This window comes from Sus scrofa, chromosome 13 (assembly GCF_000003025.6).
Source record: "Sus scrofa isolate TJ Tabasco breed Duroc chromosome 13, Sscrofa11.1, whole genome shotgun sequence".
NCBI classification, from domain to species: Eukaryota; Metazoa; Chordata; class Mammalia; order Artiodactyla; family Suidae; genus Sus; species Sus scrofa.
The window spans coordinates 117,690,632-117,714,234 of NC_010455.5; the positions used below are offsets into that span (position 1 = coordinate 117,690,632).

Here is a 23,603-nt window from a genome sequence, read left to right on the forward strand (position 1 = left end):
TAAGTATCCAACTGCAAAAGTTTGGGTTGCTGAGGAGACAAGGGTTTGATCCCCAGCCCGGTACAGTGTTGCCACAGCTGTGGTGTAGGTGGCATCTGTGGCTTGGATTCAGTTCCCAGCCTGGGAACATCCATATGCTGCAGGTGTGGCCTTAAAAAAAGAAAGAAAGAAATATTGAGTTTGATCTATCAAACATGCCTCCAGTGGGGCCCAGAGTCTTTCAAAGTCAATTTACTAATCATTCCAACAGTTATGACTGCTGCTCACTGGAGGTGCCCATGAAGTGGGCTTTCTGATACCTGTGGTGCCAGAGGAGTCCAGGGTAGAAACCCCAGGTGGTAGTAATTCACTGGCAGGAGTAGAGGCATCAGGATTTTGACATGAGGCAGCAGTCCAAATGTGATTAACAGATCTTGGGGAGTGGCTAATTCACAGAAAACTCTGGCTACATTTTATCACTGGGTTCCCAGGTGTGTAAGTAGTGGACCTTCCAGATAGCATATCCCACTCTCCCCAACTTCAAGTTTAATGAGCAGAGACCTCCATCAAGCCACCTCACCAGATAGTCAGGGGGAGTTAGTTGGTAACCCCAAAGCTCCTTGATTGGAGAGGAGACTGGGTTCCTTAGGAAAGATGCTGTAGTGTTATTAAATATGGACATTCTGAAACTTCTTCCTGGCCTTCCCTTCAGGCACTTCCCTAGTAATATTGAGTAACAGTGCTCTAGAGAATGGGAAATATCTGTAGTTTTTAAAGAGTATTGGAAACTGGCTCTGACTGAAACTGTAGCTTGTTGGAATGCCACTTGCATCTGCTAGAGCTGAAGCTTGAGGCGAGCCGATGATACATGAACTTCTGACCAAGTTCACCTCATGGTAGGCTAAGTGGGACCCCAAGCTCATCCTGTGACTGTTCCTCTAGTTCCTGAAAGTATTATTGGGATATATTACCTCAGCAAACTGTAGAATCTCCACATTAGATCCCTGACCTGTGGAGTAAGAATTCCATAAGAGGAAGACTAGGACGTTGCCACTGGCGTTCCCCTTCCATAATAAAACTGTAAATGTGAATCAAAGCTGCACTTTGAGTGGAGCTGCAGGAATTTGTGCCAGTAGCAAAGACCAGGAAGACAAAGACTTGGTGATTTCGGTCATACTCCCATTCCTTTCCCCATCATTTCCTATCATTTATCCCATTAGAATAGAAAATGATAGTGGACTAAGGTAAAGTTATCAAGGTGGTGATTTCGGAGTTCCTGTCACGGCTCAATGGTAATGAACCCAACTAGTATCCATAAGGACGCGGGTTCAATCCCTGGCCTCATTCACTGAGTTAAGGATCCAGTGTTGCTGTGAGCTATGGTGTAGGTTGCAGACATGGCTCAGATCCCACGTTGCTGTGGCTATGGTGTAGGCTGGCAACTGCAGCTCAGTTTCGACCCCTACCTGGGGAATCTCCTTATGAAGCAAATATGCCAAGGGTTGGACCCTAAAAACCAACCAACCAAAGAAAAGTGGTGATTTCAATTTGGTTGAGGTTCCAGAGATGATCTTATGAAGCAAATTAATACTTCTCATGGCATTCAGTTTGTAGGTACTGATCTGGTTGAAAGCATTTTATCCAAACAGGTTTGCCATCACCTGAAGGATAAGTAGTATAAATTAACTCTCTTGCTTAGGGTCATGTCACTTCTCTGATTCTGAATCATAACACATGGGCTGTAGGGATCTTGACCAGGAGTTGGCAAAGGTTTTCTATAAAGGTCCAGACAGTAAACACCTTGGGTATTAGTCCATGTGGCTTTGGTTGCATTCCCCTCCACTTTGCTGCTGGGGCACCAAAGCATCCACACATAATATGTATGTGGGTGAGTGTGGCTGGGTTCCAGCAAAGCTTTATTTACAAAAGCAAACTGCAAGCTGGATTTAGTCCATGGGCTGCAGTTTGCTGACTCCTGATCTTGACCATCAACATCTATAAGACCTCATGTTAGTCCTACAATGATAACAACATGCAGACAGCATCTGGAGAGCAGGAAGCAGCAGGTGCCCTATGACAGAGGATGAGAGACATAGTCTGAGAATTACAGGTGTTTGCCACTCCAGTGGAATTCCAGAGGGGAGTTTAATAACATTGTAAAGTGAAGGTCAAGTTCTTTACCTCAAATTCCTATCACTGAGAATGAGACACTGTGTTTGGTGAATTTCTTTGGATTTTGGAGCTAATCCGTATCATGTTTTGGTAACTTGCTTTGCTGATTTACTAGGAAACCGTGAAGGCAGCCTATGGCTCCATGGTTAATGTCAGGTTTGGGGTTTTTTTTTTTTTGTTGTTGTTTTTTCTTGTTTGTTTGTTTTTTTCTTTTTAGGACCACCCTGTGGCATATGGATGTTCCCAGGCTAGGAGTCAAATGGGAGCTGTAGCTGTCAGCCTGCACCACAGCCACAGCAATGTCAGATCTGAGCCACATCTGCCATCTACATCACAGCTCACAATAATGCCAGATCCTTACCCCACCAAGCGAGGCCAGGGATTGAACCTGCGTCCTCATGGATGCTAGTTAGAGTCATTTCTGCTAAGCCATGATGGGAACTCATTTTTTTTTGTTGTTGTTGTTATTTACTGTGTTATTTACTGTGTTCACACCTGAGCAGAGGACATGTCTTCCTGTGTGTGCATGGAAACGGTGGTGGGCATGAACAGAGATGATGTCAGATTGCCTCAAAAGGCAATCTGCCTAGCTGCTTTGGTGAGTAATTTATGAGTCAGGCTCCTGGGATTACTGTGGTGAGCATTACATACCACGAAACCCAAGAAAGTGAATAGGGATCCCAGATTGCCTCTTAAGCAGAATAATAGCCACCTCATCTCTCCACCCACCCCCACTTTTAGCTACGCAGAAATTCCTGGGCCAGGGATTGAACCTGGCCATAGCAGTGACCCAAGCCCCTGCAATGACAATGCTGGATCCCTAACTGGCTGAGCCACAAGGGAACTCCCAATAGCTACCTCATCTTGATGTTAAGAGCTGTTCATGGAATTTTCTCATTCCAGAGTGAATCTACCTTCTAGTTGGGCAGATTGTCTATAAACTTAACAGCAGAAATGTGCTGAGTTTTATGTGGAGGTTAGAGGAGACAAGCAGGTAAGGAAGAGGGCAAGTGGAAGAGAAAATTGACATAATTATGGTAATGTAAAAAGTTAACATTTCCCTTATTTACAAAAAGAAATGGATACTTAAGGCAAAGCATTTTGATAACACAGAAGAGCACGAAGGAAAAAATAATTTTTCAGTCAGAGATAACCACCAACATACAACTTATTCCAATCTAGTCTTTTATCTATGCTATGGTTATGTGATATGTGTGTATGTATTTAGACAGAATGATAGTGTATATGATCATTTATAATCCGTTCTTGAAATTTGCATTACAGTGATTGTTTTTCCATAGCAATGATTTTTTTTTTTTTTTGGTCTTTTTGCTGTTTCTTGGGCTGCTCCCACGGCATTTGGAGGTTCCCAGGCTAGGGGTCCAATCGGAGCTGTAGCCACAGGCCTACGCCAGAGCCACAGCAACGTGGGGATTTGAGCTGCATCTGCGACCTACACCACAGCTCATGGCAACACTGGATCCCTAATCCACTAAGCAAGGCCAGGGATTGAACCCGAAACCTCATGGTTCCTAGTTGGATTCGTTAACCACTGAGCAACGACCGGAACTCCTATCAATGAATATTCTTATACCACATGACTTTTGATGGTTACATAAAATTTCCTCAAACAGAAAGTACCTTAAGGAGTTCCTTTGTGGCGCAGTGGGTTAAGTATCTGTCATTGTCACTGCAGTGGCTGGGGTCTTGAATGTGGTACAGGTTCAATTCTTGGCCCAGGAACCTCCACATGCCGAGGCTGTGGCCAAAAAAAAAAGGAAGAAGAAAATTCCTTAAACTTCTTAACCTGTGACCTATTGTTTTAATTTAGTAACCAATACTTCTTGCAGAGGCTGTCTGCCAGGAGAGAAAATTTTATGGATATGCCTCCATAACAAGCTGTCACCATATATGGCTTTACCAGATCACTGTACATAATTAGAGGACATCTGAGGTCATGAGCTATTTCATTAATTGATATAATTAAGATATCTTTTTTCTCTGTAGATTTCCCCAATTCCCCTTTTTTGGCATTAGTTACAGTAACTAATATTCATGTCATGTTTTAATGTAACCTCTGTCAGTTCTGGGAACATTTATGCAGCAATGAATTTTACCTAAAAGGCACAAAGCTGACTGCAAGACATCTATTACAATGTCACAGATGTGAGTCATTCATTTGGTAGTACTTTCTGAGTGCCTAAATTCAACAGAACACTCCATTCCCAGCAGGCAAGAGTCTTTAAACACTGGGCTTCCACAATTTGCAAGGATACTAAGAAACAAAACTTCTTTCAAAGGGTTTGCTTTCTAGGAGACAAGATATGGAAACAAGACATTAAAATAACAGTACAAGAGATGTTATAAGGTAGTTATCTAATAATGGGTATAAGCAATTGGGGCTGTCTTTTTTTTATTTTTTAAAGAGTGATCCCTGAGAGTGTAGCAGTCAGAAAAGGCTTCATGGAAAAAGTTTTGAAAGTATTAGGAAGATAGAAAGCAGAGGTGAGTGCTTTCAACTAAAGCTAGGAGATAAGTACATTTATCCTTGGGGGACAGTTAATTGAGCTCACCAGAAGGGTAGGAGTGAGAGTAAAGTCTGAAAAGGAGTGCTAGACAGGAAAGACTCCTGAATTCCAGGCCAGGGTCATCTGGGCTCCACCCTGAACACCACTGGAGGAGGCTTTTGAGCAATAGAGGGACTTAGTGGCCTAACCACCTTGATGTGACAGGTGTTCCTTTTGTGGCATGGTGGAAAAGAATATAACTAGTATCCATGAGGATTTGGGTTCGATCCCTGGCCTTGTTCAGCGGGTTAAGGATCTGGTGTTACCATGAGCTGTGGTGTAGGTCACAGACAGGGCTTGGATTCCAAGTTGCTGTGGCTGTGGCTGTGGCTGGCAGCCAGACATAGCTCCAATTGGACCCTTAGCCTGGGAACTTCCATATGCTGTGAGTGTGGCCCCAAAAAGCAAAAAAAAAAAAAAAAAAAAAAAGTCAGTTCTTTGAAATCTCTTCCGTAGGACTTTGAATTTATGTTGTAAGTTAAAATTGCTTACCCATTATCACTTTATTCCAGCTCTTTGCTCAAAAGCCACATGCAAAAACTGGCCCAGTAGTAAAATAGTCTAGTTATAAATTTGTACATTGCAAAATCAAGTAAAAAGTTCTAGTAATTGAACCAGAATTTTTTCCCTAAAATGGCATGATTAAGACATTGTCTTAATTCAGTGAAGTTTTATTAGCTTTTTTTTTTCTTCTTCTTCTTTTTTTTTTTTTTTTTCCTAGGGCCACGGCCGTGGCATATGGAGACTCCCAGGCTAGGGGTCTAATCAGCCTATGCCAGAGCCACAGCAACTCAGGATCCAAGCCTCGTCTGCGACCTACACCACAGCTCACGGTAACACTGGATCCTTAACCCACTGAGCAAGGCCAGGGATTGAACCTGCAACCTCATGGTTCCTAGTCGGATTCGTTAACCACTGCGCCACAACGGGAACTCCTATTAGCTTTATTCTTAATGCATTTTTATGTTATAAAACAAGCATAACATTGTAGAAGACATTTTGAAAATAGAAACAAAATCGTATAACCAAATTTAAACAAAACTATTTAAATTTTACATATCTTTCCAGCCTTGTCAAAATGGATTTTTATTTTTACCCAGTTGCAATAATATTATATAAGTATTGTAAATATGTTCAGTTAACATATTACAACTGTATTAGAACATTGGGGGTTTTTTTTTGTTTGTTTGTTTGTTTTTTTTTTTTTTTTTTGGCTGCACCTGAAGCATGTGGAAGTTCCTGGGCAAGGGATTGAAACCGTGTCACAGCAGCAATCCAAGCTATTGCAGTGAAAAAATCAGGATCCTTAACCTTATCTGCCATAGCGGGAACTTCCACTTTTCCTTGTTTTGCCATTGACATTCTGGTGTGCAGAGACGGCATTCAGGTGTGATGAGATCTCTTTGGTCCCTGGGAGGCTGAGGGTAGGGCTTGCAGTGATTGGGCTTCCCAGATTAGTGGCCTTAGGCTGCATGAGGCATCCTTGACAAATTACTTCAGTGGGCTGTACAAATATTATCATTTTCCAAGTGTGCTATTGCATGAAAAAAGTTGGAAAGTATTTTTATAGTGATACAGTAATTGTCTTCAACTTCTATTACTATTACTGGTTATTGAACTTATATTGTTTTTACATTTGAGTTTTAATTACTTTTTTTTTTTTAGGGCTGCACCCACAGCATATAGAAGTTCCCAGGCTAGGGTCTAATTGGAGCTGCAGCTGCCAGCCTACATCACAGCCACAGCAACTTGGGATCCGAGTCTCATCTGCAACCTACACCATAGCTCATGGCAACACTGGATCCTTAACCCACTGAACAAGGCCAGGATGGAACCCACATCCTCATGGATCCTAATGGGGTTCAATACTGCTGAGCCATGATGGAACCCCAAGTTTTAATCATTTTTTAAAAACAATATTTATATATAATAATAAGATGTAAATGGTATAGAAAGGTAAAGAGTAGTAGAAATTTTTATCTAAACTCAGGCATTGTGAGTTTCTCTCAATAGAGCCCAACTGTCAGTAATTTCTTGTGTGTTCTTGCAGATGCTTAAGGCCAAACAAGCACTTATCTATCTCTAATGTTGCATACATCTATAGATATTGATAATGATATCTATAGGTATCTAGGGGCAACATTAAAAATATTTACCACAGGGATTTCCCGTTGTGGATCAGCAATAACGAACTCCACTAGTATCCACGAGGATGTGGGTTCCATCCCTGGCATCGCTCAGTAGGTTAAGTATCTGGTGTTGCTGAGAGCTGTAGTATAGGTAGCAGACATGCTCATATCCTATGTTGCTGTGGCTGTGGTGTAGGCTGGCAGCTGCAGCTCTGATTTGACCGCTAGCCTGGGTACCTCCATGTGTCGAAGGTGTGGTCCTAAAAAGAAAAAAAAAAAAAATTTAGCACAGATACAACCACCTGGAAGGAAGGCCCATGGTGTACTAGAAAGATGTGCCAGAGCACCTTGCGCATTCTTAGCCTCGCATGTGTACCTTGCTTTTACACACTGATTTGTGCTCGGCTTTTTCATCCAGGAATATGATTTGGAGATTGTTCTCTCTCTTTTTTTTTTTTTGCTTTTTAGGGCCACACCTTCAGCATATGAAAGTTCCCAGGCTAGGGGTCGAATTGGAGCTACAACTGCTGGCCACAGCCACAGCCAGCCATAGCCACTCCAGATTTGAGCCACATCTGTGACCCCTACATCACAGCTCATGGCAACACCAGATCCTTAACCCACTGATCGAGGCCAGGGCTCAAACCTGCATCCTCATGGATACTAGTCGGGTTTGTTACTGCTGAGCCACAACGGGAACTCCCAGAAAGCTTCATTCTTTCAATGGTACTGTATTTTAACCCCTTCCTATAGATGGATTTTTAGGCTGTTCCCAGTCTTTTGTTACTATAAACAATGTTCCAACAAATCTCCTTATACAGTATAAATTTATCTGTAGCATAAATGTCTAGATGAAGAATTGCTGGGGAAAACAAAATATGCATATTAAATTAAGGTTGGTATTATTAAATTTCCTTCCAATGAGGTTCACTGCTTTTATTCCCAACGACAATGAATATGAGGGCCTATTTCCCAAACGTGGTCCAACTCAATATATCTGTGTCAGTCTGAAGAATGAAAAAGGGTGTCTTGATTTAATCTGCATTTAATCTAAAAATATTTAAAATTTTAAGTTTTGAATGCTTCCGAATCAAGTTTTTCTCTGTTATTAGACAAACTTCATCCATGAAACTGAAACAGGCACAGATACTACTAGAGGGTGAGGGTAGCAATGGTGTTGAATTTTTTGCTTTTGTGTCTCTGCTTCTCCTATTCCATAGATAGCATTGTGAGTTACATAGACAGGTGATGTGCTTGACCCTTGCTTGAGGTATGGAAATTTAAAAGAGCGGGGCAAGAAAGGGCTCATCCATCTATCTCACATCAAATTCCAGGTATCATCCTTTCCTGATCGAACCCGCAGCCACAGCTGTAATCAGAGCCATAGCAGTGACACCTCCATATCCTTAACCCTCTGAGCCACGAGAAAACTCCCAGAAATCAGTGTTTTGATTCACTATTTCTCTGTTAACTGGCACTTATCACTGGTACTCTGTTCTTTAGGTTGGGTGTAGTTAGAGAACCTCAATGGAATTGAATCTTGTTTTAAGAATTTTTGGGAGAAAATGAGAACATGCTCTGTTTGCAGATTATTCACACCCCCCCCCACATAACCCCACTTATTTTTTATTTTGAGTAACTGGACTTGCAAGGCAGGGAAGATGTATGTCTGCACGTAAGATCCCAAATCAGTAAGTTGAATGATTGACACCAAATCTCGCGGAAGACGTCTGAAAGATAGAGAAAAATGTAAAATTTCCGTGCCCCCGAAAATAATCTTGACACTTCCTGCCCCATACGTTAATAACAATCAGTATTACTGATAAAACATACATCTGTCCTTACTGGATCCTATTTTATTCTCTTTTAGTGAGTTTTAGATGTTAAAAAAAGTGTGGAACAGGAGTTCCCGTCGTGGCGCAGTGGTTAACGAATCCGACTAGGAACCATGAGGTTGCGGGTTCGGTCCCTGCCCTTGCTCAGTGGGTTAACGATCCGGCGTTGCCGTGAGCTGTGGTGTAGGTTGCTGACGCGGCTCGGATCCCGCGTTGCTGTGGCTCTGGCGTAGGCCGGTGGCTACAGCTCCGATTCAGCCCCTAGCCTGGGAACCTCCATATGCCGCGGGAGCGGCCCAAGAAATAGCAACAACAACAACAAAAAAAGACAAAAAGACCAAAAAAAAAAAAAAAAAAAAAGTGTGGAACAAGCCTTAGTGAAATTAACACCGAAATGCAAATCACAAATTTAGATTTGGGCCCAACTTGGGTTCCCGATCTGCACCTCGAGTGCACTCGGGAGTAGTCCCCGCTGTTATCTTCGGCTGTTTTTAAAAGCTAGCGGTTTTTCAAACCTCAAACCCTGCTCTTTGTGTTGGCTGCCTCGGAGATGTCCCTTTGCAACCTAGCGATTTAGAATAGAAAACACTGCGGTTGTGCCTCAAGTCCGACTCACGACTCCCGAGTCTGCCCGCCGGGGCTCGCCCTCCACCCCCGCTCCTAGCGCGGCCACTGCTCGAGGCCCCTCTCCAGCGCCCCCTCCCCGCGCGCTGCGGCTGGCGCTCCCGAACGCCCCGCCTGACGCTGCAGCTGGGCCGGCGATTCGCCATTGGATTAAAAATAGCAGCGTCCCCTTGGCCAGCCCGCCCCAGGCCCCGGGTGCCCGCTCCCGCCCCGCGGCCCGCTCTCCCTGCCCGCCCCGGCTCGGCTCCCGTCGCCCGCGCAGCCCGCCGCAGCCGCGGGCAGACCCAACGCTCCAGCTCGGCTCAGCTCCGCTCCGGTGCGCGCCGCGGCCATGCAGCGCCGGGGCGCCCTATTCGGCATGCCGGGCGGCAGCAGCAGCAGGAAGATGGCTGCAGGAGACATCGGCGAGCTGCTGGTGCCCCACATGCCGACGATCCGCGTGCCCAGGTCCGGGGACCGAGTCTACAAGAACGAGTGCGCATTCTCCTACGACTCTCCCGTAAGTGAGGCTCGGCGGCGCCGGCGGCGCCTAGCGGGAGGGTGGCGGTGCAGGCGGCCTGGGGCAACAGCGAGCAGCCGAACTCTCCTGCACGTGAAGCTGGGGGGAGAAGATGCGCAGTGGCAGCCGGGGACCTCCTCCTCTGGGCGGCAGAGTTGGCCCAGAGGCACGGCGGTTCTGCAAACACTTAGTGTCTACTAGGTGCTGCGCACTGCATTCCCAAGGCTCCTCAGCCGAAGACTGGGCACCTGGGAAGGTTTGCTTCTCCAACCTTAGGCTGACAGGGCCCGGATTCGTAGCAGCCTGACCCAAGCCCCGCCGACGTTTGAAACGTAGATCGAATCGAAGAGTTCCCTGATCTTAAGTGTACGCTGCAGACGGTTTGCGTTCTCTTTGGTGGGAGAGCGAAGGGCTGGTAGGTGGACCGGACTGATTCCCTCTGAACGAATGCAGCCCTTCTTTTTCTGGGACCGTTTGCTTTGCCCAGGGATTCCCACTCCTGGACAATTATGATTTCCTCTCTGAGCGTTTCTCCCTCCACTTGAAATTTCTCCCCACTCCTTTTCTTTCCGTCAGAATGTCAGAAGACACCTTTGGGTGCTTCCACTTGGGCAGCAAAATAGGGGTCTGCTGCATTATTACGGTTTCCTTAAGCCTGTCCCCTTCCTCCTCTGAACGAATTAGTTTGACTGAAATGCACTAGTATAAATTATTAAAAGTTCAATCGCGAGTCGTGACCTCAGAGACTGGAGTGGGGAGTGAAGACGCATCACCGCCTTCCACCCAGGGCGGTTGGTGGTGTTTTTCACTAGGTTGCATGTGTATGTGTGAAAAGGAAAAGGAGGGTGAATGTCCCTTTCAGGAGTCAAAATGGGCATCAAAGTGACTCAGCTGTCTGGCGTTTATCATGTCTTTTTGAGGACCAGGTTATTTTTATCCACCCACTTTAGAGCTCATGTGTCACCCGGCAGATCTAAATGCAAACAGGAGGTGCATGGATTGGAAGGACTGAGACAGGTTTCACAACAATAGTCTAACACATTTTACTCATGTTTTGTATTGTTGGATGAAAAGAAAAAAACCCAATGGTGGCAAAATGTTCCAAAGTATTCATTATTATTTTGTGAGTTGATTTTGACTGATTTCACAGCTTTTTTGTTTTGTACACATTGGAGTCCCAGAGTTAGTATCCTCTCTGTGACATTTAATTTTTTTATGCCAATTCCAGATCATTTTGGGGATAAAAAATCTCACTTATTTGTTCTTCACTTTTTTTTTTCTTTCAAAAAAGTCTGTGTAGAGTGGAATAAAATGGTTAATTTCATTTAATAAAAACAAATTTAATATTTCACATATTGTGATCACACTGCTTAATGTGACTGTCAACAGAGTCTTTCAGTCCTGTTATCCACAAAGTATTTGAAAATGCCATTTTCAGATTTTATGTCCAATGTTGGGCAGGTTCCTACTAATAGCTTCTGACGGTGGAGAGGGATAACCCTAACAAACTTAAGCTATTGGTAGAATGTGAACTCCAGAAAGAAAGTGGATAAGGTACATTAGGATAGCACAACGTCTGAAGTGGGTAAGACTGCTTTTTTTCTATGTTTGATCTGGGTTACTCTTAAAATGCTTCTTACAAACTTTGTTATTGAAAGTCTTTTTCACTGTATATAGTGTATGGCAGGTAGGGAAAAAATCTGATTATTTTAATTTACTTCCACAAATAGTTATTGGGAGCTTACTGCATGCCAAACGTTCTAGAAGCATCTTGTCCAGTGTAAACTGATGATTTCATTCACAGTAGTTCCTTGGGGGAAAACTGGGCTTATTTACAAGGCTGATGAATCAGTGTATTTCTTTATCTGTGTTTCAAGGGAGGAAGAGAAAGGTTTTATAACAAGTTATATTAAAGCACAGTGCATGATAATTTGAGACCTTTCTCAATGGTACTTACCTAACACTTCATCATGAATCCCATAAGTGTTCTTGAGCACGTACTATGTGCCAACTCATACATGCATGGCTGTAAGAACAAAATCTATTGGTGACAAACACAGCAGAGACTTTAATCCATCAGTGCCATAGGACTGTGGTAGAGAAAAGGGCAAAGCCATTTGAGTGGAGAAAATAGTCATACTTGCCTTGAATACTTTTGAAAATGGTCATAGATAAAGATGGATAGAAATAAATAGAAGACCAGCATTTTATGCCAGGTAAATCACATGCACAAACACGTAAAGTGTGAATATTTTTTTTATTTGCTTGTGATGTATTTGGAAGAAAAAGACTGATTTCACAAGCAATGAGGTCAGAACCAAGTAGAGAGAAGATGGGGGACTTGAATACCTGCGTATAGGATCTTGATTTCATACAATCAGTTATGGAGAGCTACTGTGAGTAATGTGATTTGAAGTGGTGCTAGAGGAGTTACTTTCATGGCTCAGTGGTAAATGAAGCTGATTAGGATCCATGAGGATGTGGGTTTGATCTATAGCTTTGCTCAGTGGGGTAAGGATCCGGCATTGCCGTGAGCTGTGTTGTAGGTCGCAGATGCGGCTTGGATCCTGAGTTGCTGTGGCTGTGGCATAGGCTGGCAGCTGTAGCTCCGATTTGAGCCCTGGCCTGGGACCCTCCATATGCCTTGGGCGCGGCCCTAAAAAGCAAAAAATAAAATAAAATAAAATAAAATAAAGTGGTGCTAGAGCAAGACTGAATTGATACTTTTTTTTTTTCTTAACCACAGCTTACAGCAATGGCTTGACCCTTAACCCACTGAACGAGGCCAGGGCTCAAATTCGCATCCTCATGGATGCTAGTTGGGTTCATAACTGGCTGAGCCACAATGGTAATGCCCTCTTTTATCTATTTAATTGGTACTTTTAAAACATCTATTAGGCGCAAAGCTGTACCAAACATTAGGTAGGAGAGGATCTGGGCCACTCTGGTGCTATGTATGCCCCCTCCCCACCTTCTGAGTGTGGGGAGCATATCTTATGCCTGGTCTCAGCTGGGGTCACCCAAAGACCAAGGCAAGGGCTTTGGCACAGGCTGTTTTTGGAAAGGTATCCCGGGGACAGAAGTGGAAGGACAGTCAGGGGAATCATGACAGAGGGAAGGTAGGGAAGCCCATCCAGAGGTGAGTTATTGAGCCGATACCATGCTCCGCTGCCGGTGTTCAACTGGCCAGGAAGTCGGTGCATGCCAGCACCATCCACCTGGGACACTGGCTCCAGTGGCCTGCTTGTCAAGGGTGTTTCAAGGCTGAAACACTCTGACTCTTGCAGGTTTGTATTTGTGTGGGGGAGCCTGAGCAGGCTTGACGGCAGCCACATCTGCTAAGGCAGGCAGCTGCACCCACCTCAAAGGTGGCCTGAGAGTATGTGAGACCAGCATAAGCAGTGCCCCCTACATGTTTTCTTCCCTTCCAGCAGCTGCACAGTTTTGTAAAAAGGAGCTCTTCCCCCTCTTCTCTAAAGCGCTGAGATTTCTAGGTGATGTTGAGATATTGCTTAATGATGTTGGTTCTCCGCCTTCCTGGGAGTCTTTGCAAAACTCTGGTGGACAGAGTGGTAGTTGTTGGTTTGGATATCCATCAGGAAAGGCTTTGAGACCCTCTCCTTGTAGGAAAATTTCATATTAGACCCAGTACATTCTTCTGTGATGGTGTGATTTATAATCAGGAATATGTATTCTGTCTTCATCCCTATTTCTAGTACAGAGCTCCTAAAACTCTTGGATTTCCTAAGCGATAAGAGCCCTGAAGGTGTCTTTTGTTATTCTTAACAACATCCTTACCACCACACTTGAGTTTATGTTAGGGGATTTTGGAAAGCTCCTAAGGATGGGCTGGTTGCCAGGGGAACCAACCAAGGGATTAGAAGGTAGGAACTTTCAGCCTTCCCTCACCTCCTGGGAGGGGAGAGGAACTGATGATTGACATAATCAATAGTGGCCAATGATTTAGTTGTTCTTGCCTATCTAATGAAGACAACAAAAACCCCCCTGAGCTATAGAGTTTGGAGGGTGCTGGAAGGGCATGGGAACTCCACTCCCCTTTCCCCATGCCTTGCTTTGCATATCTCTTCTGATGGTTCATTGGTATCCTTTTAAGTAACTAATATATATTTTTTGGCTGTACCCAGGGATCGAATGTGTGCCACAGCAGTGGCCTGAGCCATTGCAGTGACAACACCAGATCCTTAACCTGCTGGGCCACAAGAGAACTCCCATTGGTATCCTTTAACATTCTTTGTATTAAACTGGTAATTTAATTAGTAAGTAAATTGTTCTCCTGAGTTCTGTAGGCCACTCTAGCCAATTAAGTGAACCTGAGGAGGGAGTCTGGGGACCTATGATTTATAGTCAGTCCTTCAGAAGCACAGGTGACACCCTGGACTTAGGATTGGTGTCTAAAGTAGGGGGATGGGAGATCCAGTCTTGTGGGACTGAGCCTTAACCCATGGAATCTGATGGTAACTCCAGGTAGATAGTGTCAGAATCGAATTAAAGTGTGGGATACTCGATGTCTACAGGGATCGGAGAATTGCTTCCTGTGGGAACCCCTCTCCTCCATGTTTGGTGACTAGAAGTGAAGTAGAAGAGAAACATGAGAAACATAGAAGTGCAATTCTGTGTTCCCGTCCTTCTTTTATGAGGTCTGTCTTCCTTCCTTCCTTCCTTTCTTTTCTTCTGTTTTTGGCTTCCCGGTGGCATATAGAGCTCCGGGGTCAGGGATCAGATCCCAGCCATAGTTGTGACCTAAGCTGCAGCTACGGCAATGCTGGATCTTTAACCCACTGTGCCGGGCCAGGGATAGGACCCCTATCCTAGGGCTCCCAAGATGCTGGTGATCCCATTGCACCACAGCAGGATCTCCCTTCCTTCTACAAGTTTTTATGGATCTGCCTGGTCTTACCTCAGACACAGCTAATAATGACAACCAACATTTTTTGGTCTTTTTTATTTTTTAGGGCTGCACCCGTGAGGTTCCCAGGCTAGGATTTGAATCGGAGCTGTAGTTGCTGGCCTATACTACAGCTCACAGCAACGCCGTGAGTGAGGCCAGGGGTTGAACCTGTATGTTCATGGATACTAGTTAGATTTGTTTCTGCTGAGCCATGATGGGAACTCCCATGACAGCTAATATTTGAGCAGAACAGTGGTTCTCAAAGTGTACTTCCTAGACCAGCAGCACCAGCGTGTCCTGGGAACCTGTTAGAAATGCAGATCTTGGGTCCCAACCCAGACCCACTGAGACAGGTACTCTGGGGATGGGGTCAAGCAATCCACATACGAATAAGTTTTCCAGGTGATTCTGATGCATGCCAAAGTTTGCGAGCCAGTGATAGGACACTTACTAGGTACCAGGAATCATTCTAAACATATAGTTATTCATATATTAACTCATGTAATCCTCTTGACAACCTTATGCTGTATATTATTATCATTTTACAGATAAGGAAACTGAAGCACAAAAGTCACACAAATAATAAGTGGTGGAGCTGAGATGTGAATCCAGGCTATCTAGCTGTAGAATCTCTGCTTTTTGTTCTTTATACCACTTTAACCATGTTAATTATACAATTCAGTGTCATAAATACATTCACATTATTCTGCAAACCATCAGCACCATCCATCTCCAGAACTTTTTTTATCATCCTAAACTGAAACTCTATACCCATGAAGCAATAACTTCCCATTCCACCCCCATCCCCCACCTCTGGTAACCACTTTTCTGTTTTGTCTCTATGAATTTGCCTATTCTAGGTACCTCATATAAATGGGATCACAAGAGTATTTTGTGATCTGGTTTATTTGATTGATTCTTTTGTGTCTGGCTTATTTCACTTATTATGTCTTCGGGGTTCATCCATGTTGTAGCATGTATCAAAATTTCCTTCCTTTTTTTAAGATCAAATAATATTCTATGGTTTGTATAGACCACATTTTGTTTATCTGTTTTGTTCATCTGGCAATGGACATTTGGGTTGCTTCCACCTTTTGGCTGTCATGAAATAAAGCTGCTGTGATCAGTAGTGTACACATATCTGCTTGAGTCCCTGTAGAATCTGTGCTTTTTACTGTTGTGCTGTGAATGATGCCTTCTGGGCAATGAGACTGGCTATTATGATGCTTTCTTGCTTCCCTGGGGAAAAAATAATTTAATTTAAGATCTATCTGGAAAAATCCTCCTCCTAATGGATAAACACATATGTGATAGTAAAGCAAAATTTAGGAACTTACAGATTTTTTAAAATTTTTTTGTCTTTTCGTCTTTTTAGGGCCATACCCGAGGCATATGGAGGTTCCTGGGCTAGGGGTCCAATCAGAGCTACAGCTGCTGGCCTGCGCTACAGCCACAGCGACACCAGATCCGAGCCGCATCTGCGACCTACACTACAGCTCATGGCAACACCAGATCCTTAACCCATTGACCAGGCCAGGGATCGAACCCGAAACGTCGTGGTTCCTAGTCAGATTCGTTTCTGCTGCTCCACTCCTTTTTTTTTCCCCTCTTTGAAGATGTGAACTTTAAGTCTTAATTGGTTTCACACATCAAAAGTTCCCTTCCAAAACCAAATAACTAAAAAGTTGTCTTATGGCAACAATTTTCAAGCTTTTTGACTCCTTTATACTCTTAAATGTTTTTGAGGACCCCAAAGAGCGTTTGTGTGGTTTCTATCTATTGATATTTACCATATTAAAAATTAAGATAGAAAAACTTAAAACAACTTCCATTCTATTAACTATTAGAATGATGATGTCATCTGACGTTATGTAGACTCTGAAAAATGCCACTGTATGCTCATGAGAGAATGAGTGAAAAGGGTAAATCCATTCACTGTGAAAATAGTTTTGACTTCCCAGATCACATGAAGGGTCTTGGGGCACCACAGGGTTCCCAGGGCCTACTTTGAAAACCAAAGTTCTAGAGTTTAGGCCAGAAGAGTACGACTGGTTACTCAAGTGACATAACCACATATTCACTGTGGTTTTTGTGGGTTCACATTTTCACATTTGTGGTGATTGAATAATTTAAGGGTAATCTTAGCTCAACCATAATGTCATATTTGACATGTATGGGCTTTTTTTTTTTTTTTTTTTTTTTTTTTTGTCTTTTTAGGGCTGCACCTGTGGCATGTGGAGTTTCCCAGGCTAGGGGTCAAATTGGAGCTGTAGCCACTGGCCTACGCCAGAGCCACAGCAACCCCAGATCCGAGCCATGTCTGCGACCTACACCACAGCTCATGGCAATGCCAGATCCTTAACCCACTGAGCAAGGCCAGGGACTGAACCTTCGTCCTCATGGATACTAATCAGATTTGTTTCCACTGAGCCACGATGGGAACTCCATTGACATGTTTGTTCTTTTTAAAGCAAATTAAAGTTTGGGGAATTTGACTTCTTTTGAAAAAAATTGCAGCTACTTGGGCTGGGAATTATTGGCTCTTTCAGAGATGAGAATTCATTCTGTTGACTGTAAGCTTTCTTGTAGGGTGATTTGGCTGGACTATTTCTTTGGAGAACCTTACGTTTTAGCATCCTGATTTTTTTCCTTTGACCTCTGGTTAGGAAACTTCTGCTCTCTCTGGGCTGGAAACTGAAGACCTATCTGCCAGGACTCAGGGAGCTGAGCAGAAGAGGATAAAGGTGGTCTTAGCATTTGAATACTGAATACCAGCTGGATATTGTCTTTTTTTTGGCTACCCCTTGGCTTATGGAGCTCCTGGGCCAGGATTCAGATCTCAGCTGCAGTTGCAGCCCAGGCTGCAGCAACGCCGGATCCTTTAACCCACTGTGCCAGGCCCCAGGGATCTAACCTCTGTCCTGGAGCTGCAGAGACACTGCAGCACAGCAGGAACTCTTTGCAGCACAGCAGGAACTCTTATTCTCAGTTCTTAACCCTAGCCCTGTTTTGGAAACCTTCTCCCATGTTGCGGAAGCTGGGAATCTGGACACTGTACTCCCCAGAATTTTTGATGGCAGGTTTCCGGTTTTGATTTTGCCAGAGCAGTTTCAAAGGCAAAGGGAGAAGCCACCATTGCTATGACACATGTCACATGGCAGATGTGAGATCTTCTTATCAGCTTCTGAGTGTCCTTCTGGGATTCAAAGCCACCTCAGTCATGGGGAAGCTGGGATCCTTTGCGCAGTTTCTTGTGATGCTTGTGCATCCTGATTTCCTGAACTTGAGTGGTTTCTCTGCCCTTGGCTCTCACAGCTTTTCCCAGGATGTTATAAGCCTCTAATTCCCTGTAATAAATCCCTTCCTGCCTGCAATACCTAGAATAGTTTGTATTTTCTGACCAATTCTGGACTGATACAAATATGTTATGTATATGTGTCTAAGTCTCTGTGTGTGATGGTACCCCTGTCCTTAACTGAGCCCATTCTCCCACGAACCTGAGTTTTTTTGTTTTTATGTGTTTTAGAGAATAAATCAGTAGTTTGCTGGTATAGGAGGGACCACTTGGCATGGAGGAGGGATCTGGGGCTCTCAGTGCTACCTACACAGATTTTTCAACCTTTGCTCCTTATTTTAGCTCCTTTTTCACCCCAATTTCAGAGTAACCTGGAACTGCAGGTTGTGGAGTCTTTTGGAAATTCTGGGGTATAAATCACATTGGATCTTGGCTTTCCCTCTTGCAGGCCTAGGATTCAGCTTTGTCAGTTCTTCTTAGTCTTTTTAGCACGAATGCATTTTTAGTTCATTTTCCAGATTTTGTGGTTATCGTTTTTAAAAACTCTCTTCAGCATTCTTTTCTTTGAGTTTCAGAATGGAGTGAAATTGATGCATGTGTATAATCAGCCCTAGGTACCCTGGAGTCCTACTTTTCCAATCTAATAATCAAAAAATCATTTGCTGTCTCTTTTTGGCAGCAATTAATTACCTTTAAAGTTGAGGCATTTTTAAAGTTTTGGAATGTAAGAGATGATGCCGATTCTGTCAGGGAGCCTTTTTGGGAAATTTTGTGTTCCGGAAAAACGTGGACATCTGTGCAACTCCAGATGCTCTTTTTATTCCCCTGTACCCTTCTTCTTGTGGACTGGAGCTCAGTTCAAGGTGCTGTCATTCATTTCGTACCCCAGGCTGGGAGGTGTACAGTGTCATCCACTCTACCTCCTTCTCCCACTCTCTCTATTCATTTATTTACTCATTTATTTTAATTTTAATTTTTGGCCATGTCCATGGTATGTAGAAGTTCCTGGGCCAGGGATTGAACCTTCACTACAGCAGTAACAACACTGGATCCTTCACCTGCTGTGCTGAAACACTGGGTCTCTCTTTTTAAACAGTTGTGTAAGTACACACAACATAAAATTTATCATCTTTTTTTGTTTGTTTGTTTGTTTGTTTGTTTTTTGTCTTTTTGCTATTTCTTTGGGCCACTCCCGCGGCATATGGAGGTTCCCAGGCTAGGGGTCCAATCGGAGCTGTAGCCCGTGGCCTACGCCAGAGCCACAGCAACGTGGGATCCGAGCCGTGTCTGCAACCTACACCACAGCTCACGGCAACGCCTGATCGTTAACCCACTGAGCAAGGGCAGGGACTAAACCCGCAACCTCATGGTTCCTAGTCAGATTCGTTAACCACTGCACCACAACGGGAACTCCAAATTTATCATCTTAAACATGTGAAATATACACTTCTGTGGTATTATGTACATTCCCATTAGTTATTCAGCCATCACTACCATCCATCTCCGGAATTCTTTTCATCTTGCAAAACAGAAACTCTGTTCCAATTAAACAGTAATTCCCCATTCCTTCTTCTTCCCAGTCCCTGGCAATCACCATTCTACCTTCTGTCTCTGTGAACTTGACTGTTCTCGGTACCTTATGTAAGTGAGGTCACATAGTATTTATCCTTTTGTGACTATCTTATTTCACTTACCATGGCTTTTTTTTTGGCCCCATTCTTGACATATGGAAGTTTCTGGGCCAGGGGTTGAATCCGAACTGCAGCTGAGACCTATGCCACAGCTGCAGCAACACCATATTCTTTAATACATGTTTTTTTTTTGTTTGTTTTGTCTTTTGTCTTTTTAGGGTGTACCTGCGGCATATGGAGGTTCCCAGGCTAGGGGTCGAATTGGAGCTTTAGCCGCTGGCCTACATCACAGTCACAGCAATGCCAGATCCGGCTGCATCTTCGACCTACAGCTCACGGCAACACCAGATCCTTAACCCACTGATCGAGGCTAGGGATTAAACCCGCGTCCTCAGGGATCCTAGTTGGGTTCTTTAACCGTTGACGGGACAGAACTCCCAACACCAGATTCTTAACCTACTGTGCTATGGAGGGAACTCCTCACTTACCATGTTTGCAAAATCCATCCATGTCATAGCATGTGTCAGAATTTCCTTTCCTTTGAAAGCTGAGTAATATTGCACTGTATGCAATTCATCTGTCAGTGCACACTTGGGTGGCTCCCACCTTTTAGCTGTTTGAGTAATGCTGCTGTGAACATGGGTGTGCCCCCTTCTCTTTTATATCACCTACCATTAGGGACCAGGTTCCGACTTGGCCTCCTTTCTCCTCCCCCGCCTGGACTCCTATAGAAGCCTCTTAACTGACCACCTTCCATCGGTCATGTTGCACTGTCAGTTTTCTCTAAAACAAGGGTCTTAGCACATCATTTCCCTGCCTTGAAATTTTCAACACCATTCAGTCTTGTCTAACATAGTAAACAAGCCAATGTACTGTGTTGATCCAAGCTTCCTTGCCAGTGTTGTCCCTTAGCACCTGCCCACTGCCCACATTCCCTTTGGCCCTAAGGACTCTGTGTTCTTCAGATGCCCCATGCTTTCATCCCCTGTTGGCCTGTGCTCATCCCTTGACCTGGAGTGCCTTCCCTCAACCCCTCACCCCTGGGAACACCTGACCAATCCCTCAAAACCAGCTCAGGTATTCTCTTGGGGTCTTCCCCACACCTCCGCAAGCTGGTTTAGAGATTTATTTTCCCCTGCTTTCAAAGCACTTTGTACATCTCTATCATGGTTGGAATATTGACTGTTGAAGACACATAGATTAGCTGAGGTCTTAGAGAATTAAAGGGAGAATAGTACAGGACCAAAAACTGTGCTAGTTTTGTGAACCCTGTGCTAGCAATGCTGTATCTTTTCTGTTTTTCTCTTTTTTTAAAAAATTGCGGACATATGTTTTGGATTAAAAAATGTTATTAGGAGTTTCCATTGTGGTTCAGCAGTAACGAACCTGACTAGTATCCATGAGGATGTGGGTTTGATCCTTGACCTTGCTCAGTGGGTTAAGGATCTGGTGTTGCTGTGAGCTGTGGTGTAGGTTGCAGATGTGGCCCAGATCTGGCAGTGCTGTAGCTGTGGCGTAGGCCTGCAGCTGCAGCTCCGATTCAACCCTTAGGCTGGAACTTCCATATGCTGTGGGTGTGGCCCTAAAAAGAAAAAAAAAAGTTATTAAACATAACCAGTATCATGTTTTTATTTTATCATATTGTCTGGGAAGTTGTAAGCATGTTCCTTGAAAGGCTAGGGAGAAGTGTCTTGAGTACTTGCTGAGTGTTTCATGTATTATGATTCTAGATGCCTTAGGATCTCGGTGGAAGTGATCACATATGGTGCCCTCAGGGACATGACAAGAGAGCTGGTCTCTGTGGATGTTGCCCAGGTCTTGGTGCTGCCACTCAGGTGACCAGCCCAGGATTCTCCTTGTCCTCATATACAGGGAAGATGTGAACGAGAGCCCCTATTTTTAGAGCTGGAATATCAGGACAAGGCAATCATGACAAGAATTTAATGAATCTGAACACGCCTCCAGGCTAGAGATTGTTGCTTGAGGTGCAGAAGAGTATGCACTTCCTGTGATAAGATTAAAAATAAAACATTTCATTTTGGGTTAATTAGCAAGTACTAATACTTATTTAGAGCCTACTATGCCCCCTGGACTGTGCTAGGTGCTATAGGGGGTAGGGAGGTGTGAGTTTTAGGAGATAAACAGAGGACCACAGGGAAGAAGAGTTTGATGTGGCTCTTTCTGTCGTAGTGGCATGTGAGCACCAATTCTGAGTGTCTATAATGAGTCAGATATTGTACCAGGTAAGTCTGTGTACATCATTGCATTTAATTACAATAGTAACTGGCTTATAAATTATAATCACTATTGTTGCCCTGTTTTACAGAAGAAGAACCTGAGAGCCAGGGAGGTTAGGTAGCTTGTTCAAAGACTCACATGTGGCAGAGATGGGATGTAAGCTCTGATATGTCATGAGGTTAGACCTTGAAGTACTTATAGTGTATTAAGTTTTGAACACTGTGAATGGCACTTGTGAATGGCACTCGTGATGTGTGAATGGAGATTTCAGGCACAGGAACAGTCAGTAAAATCTGGAAGAGTTACTAGCCCTGGATAACCAGATGGGCTCTGAAGAGGTGGAATTTTGGAGGGGGATAGACAAGGGCATGGAGGTGGAACCAAGCTCGGCTTATGTGTGAGAGCCCTTACTGGCTTATGGAAGAGAGGATATTACTGGAGAGACTGGGAAGCAAGGCTGAGACCTCGGTGGGTTATGAAAGAGATTGTCTTGATGAGGTTAGACTGGCTGGGCCAGTTAAGAGCGAGGGGGCAGCGTGAGGTGGTGGTTATTTGGTGTGGCTATTCTGGAAGTGGAATGGGGAGTAGGTTGGGAGGTGGGGAGACCCTGAGTAGGAATTCAACTAGGAGTCTCCTGTGATGTTGGAGGGGCCGCTTTCATGAGGGTGATGGCAGTGGGGATAGAGATGGTGAGATGGCGGGACTGAATTTGGTGAAAGATACAGCCCAGCTTAGTGACAGAATATGCAGTGGGTTGAAGGCGTGGGAGAAGTTAAAGGTGACTTCACGGCTGGTGCCCTGGGAGATGAAGTGAATCAAAGACTTAGATGAGGAAGCTGAGATGGTCAAGTGCAAATGGGCAAGTACTGTGTGCCCATGGGGAAAGTTGGGGACTGGCATGGTGCTCAGAGGTCAGGGTTCAATTATAGATCCTGGCAGTCCCAGGGATTTTTTTTTTTTCTTTTTAGGGCTGCACCTGCAGCCTATCGGGGTTCCCAGGCTAGGGGTCGAATCAGAGCTGTAGCTGCTGGCCCATGCCACAGCCACAGCAACTCGGTATCCGAGCCTCATCTGCGACCAACACCACAGCTCAGGGCAAAGCCGGATCCCTTGCCAACTGAGTGAGGCCAGGGATGGAACCCGCAACCTCATGGTTACTAGTCAGATTCATTTCTGCTGAGCCACAATGGGAACTCCAGTCCCAGGGTTTAGAGACCCTGGAGTTATGAATAGCCTTTCCTTTGGAAGGCCCCCAGGGCCCCACTTCTTTGCCCTCCAGGTTGTGGAGGAAGAAGCCACTGACACAGGCCTCTTGCCTTCCCAGTGATGGGCCCACGTTCTGGAGAAATTCAGACAGGAGCCTGGAGCAGTATTCTATACTGAGGCTTTGGAAGGAGCCTTAGTCAGTGTGGGCTGTCTCTGTAGACCCCCAACCAGCAGAGTGCAACCACTGATATATCCAGTTTAGTGGCTGAAGTCAGTGAGGGGTGCATGCACTGTGGAAGCTGTCAAACCCTGTAGCTGTGGCAATAGCCCCTCACAATGGGCCTTGCCACTGATGTCAGCCTGGAATAGCCACCTCCAAGGCCTCCAGCTGTCCTTTCGATTTTGGGGAGTGGAGCTGATAGGGCCTGCTCCAGCTTCTCCCCTCCCTTGCAGGAAAGCCTGGCAGAGCACCCAGCCCAGGGTACTAGCTCGAGTTGAGTGGCTCTCCTTTGCCTACTC

At 44.5% G+C, this 23,603-nt stretch overlaps 1 protein-coding gene across 2 annotated transcripts in view; it reads left to right on the forward strand.

Annotated features, from left to right (window-relative positions):
• USP13 (ubiquitin specific peptidase 13 (isopeptidase T-3)) overlaps nt 9,449-23,603 on the forward strand; it is a 126,872-nt gene continuing 112,717 nt past the window's right edge. The window contains exon 1 of one of the 2 annotated variants that reach the window (XM_021071212.1): nt 9,449-9,805. In XM_021071212.1, the coding sequence (XP_020926871.1) occupies nt 9,638-9,805 (168 nt within the window). In that variant the 5' untranslated portion in view covers nt 9,449-9,637. Of the gene's footprint in view, nt 9,806-9,911; nt 10,221-23,603 lie in introns of those variants that run through there. The other variant, XM_013982225.2, reaches the window with a different exon arrangement.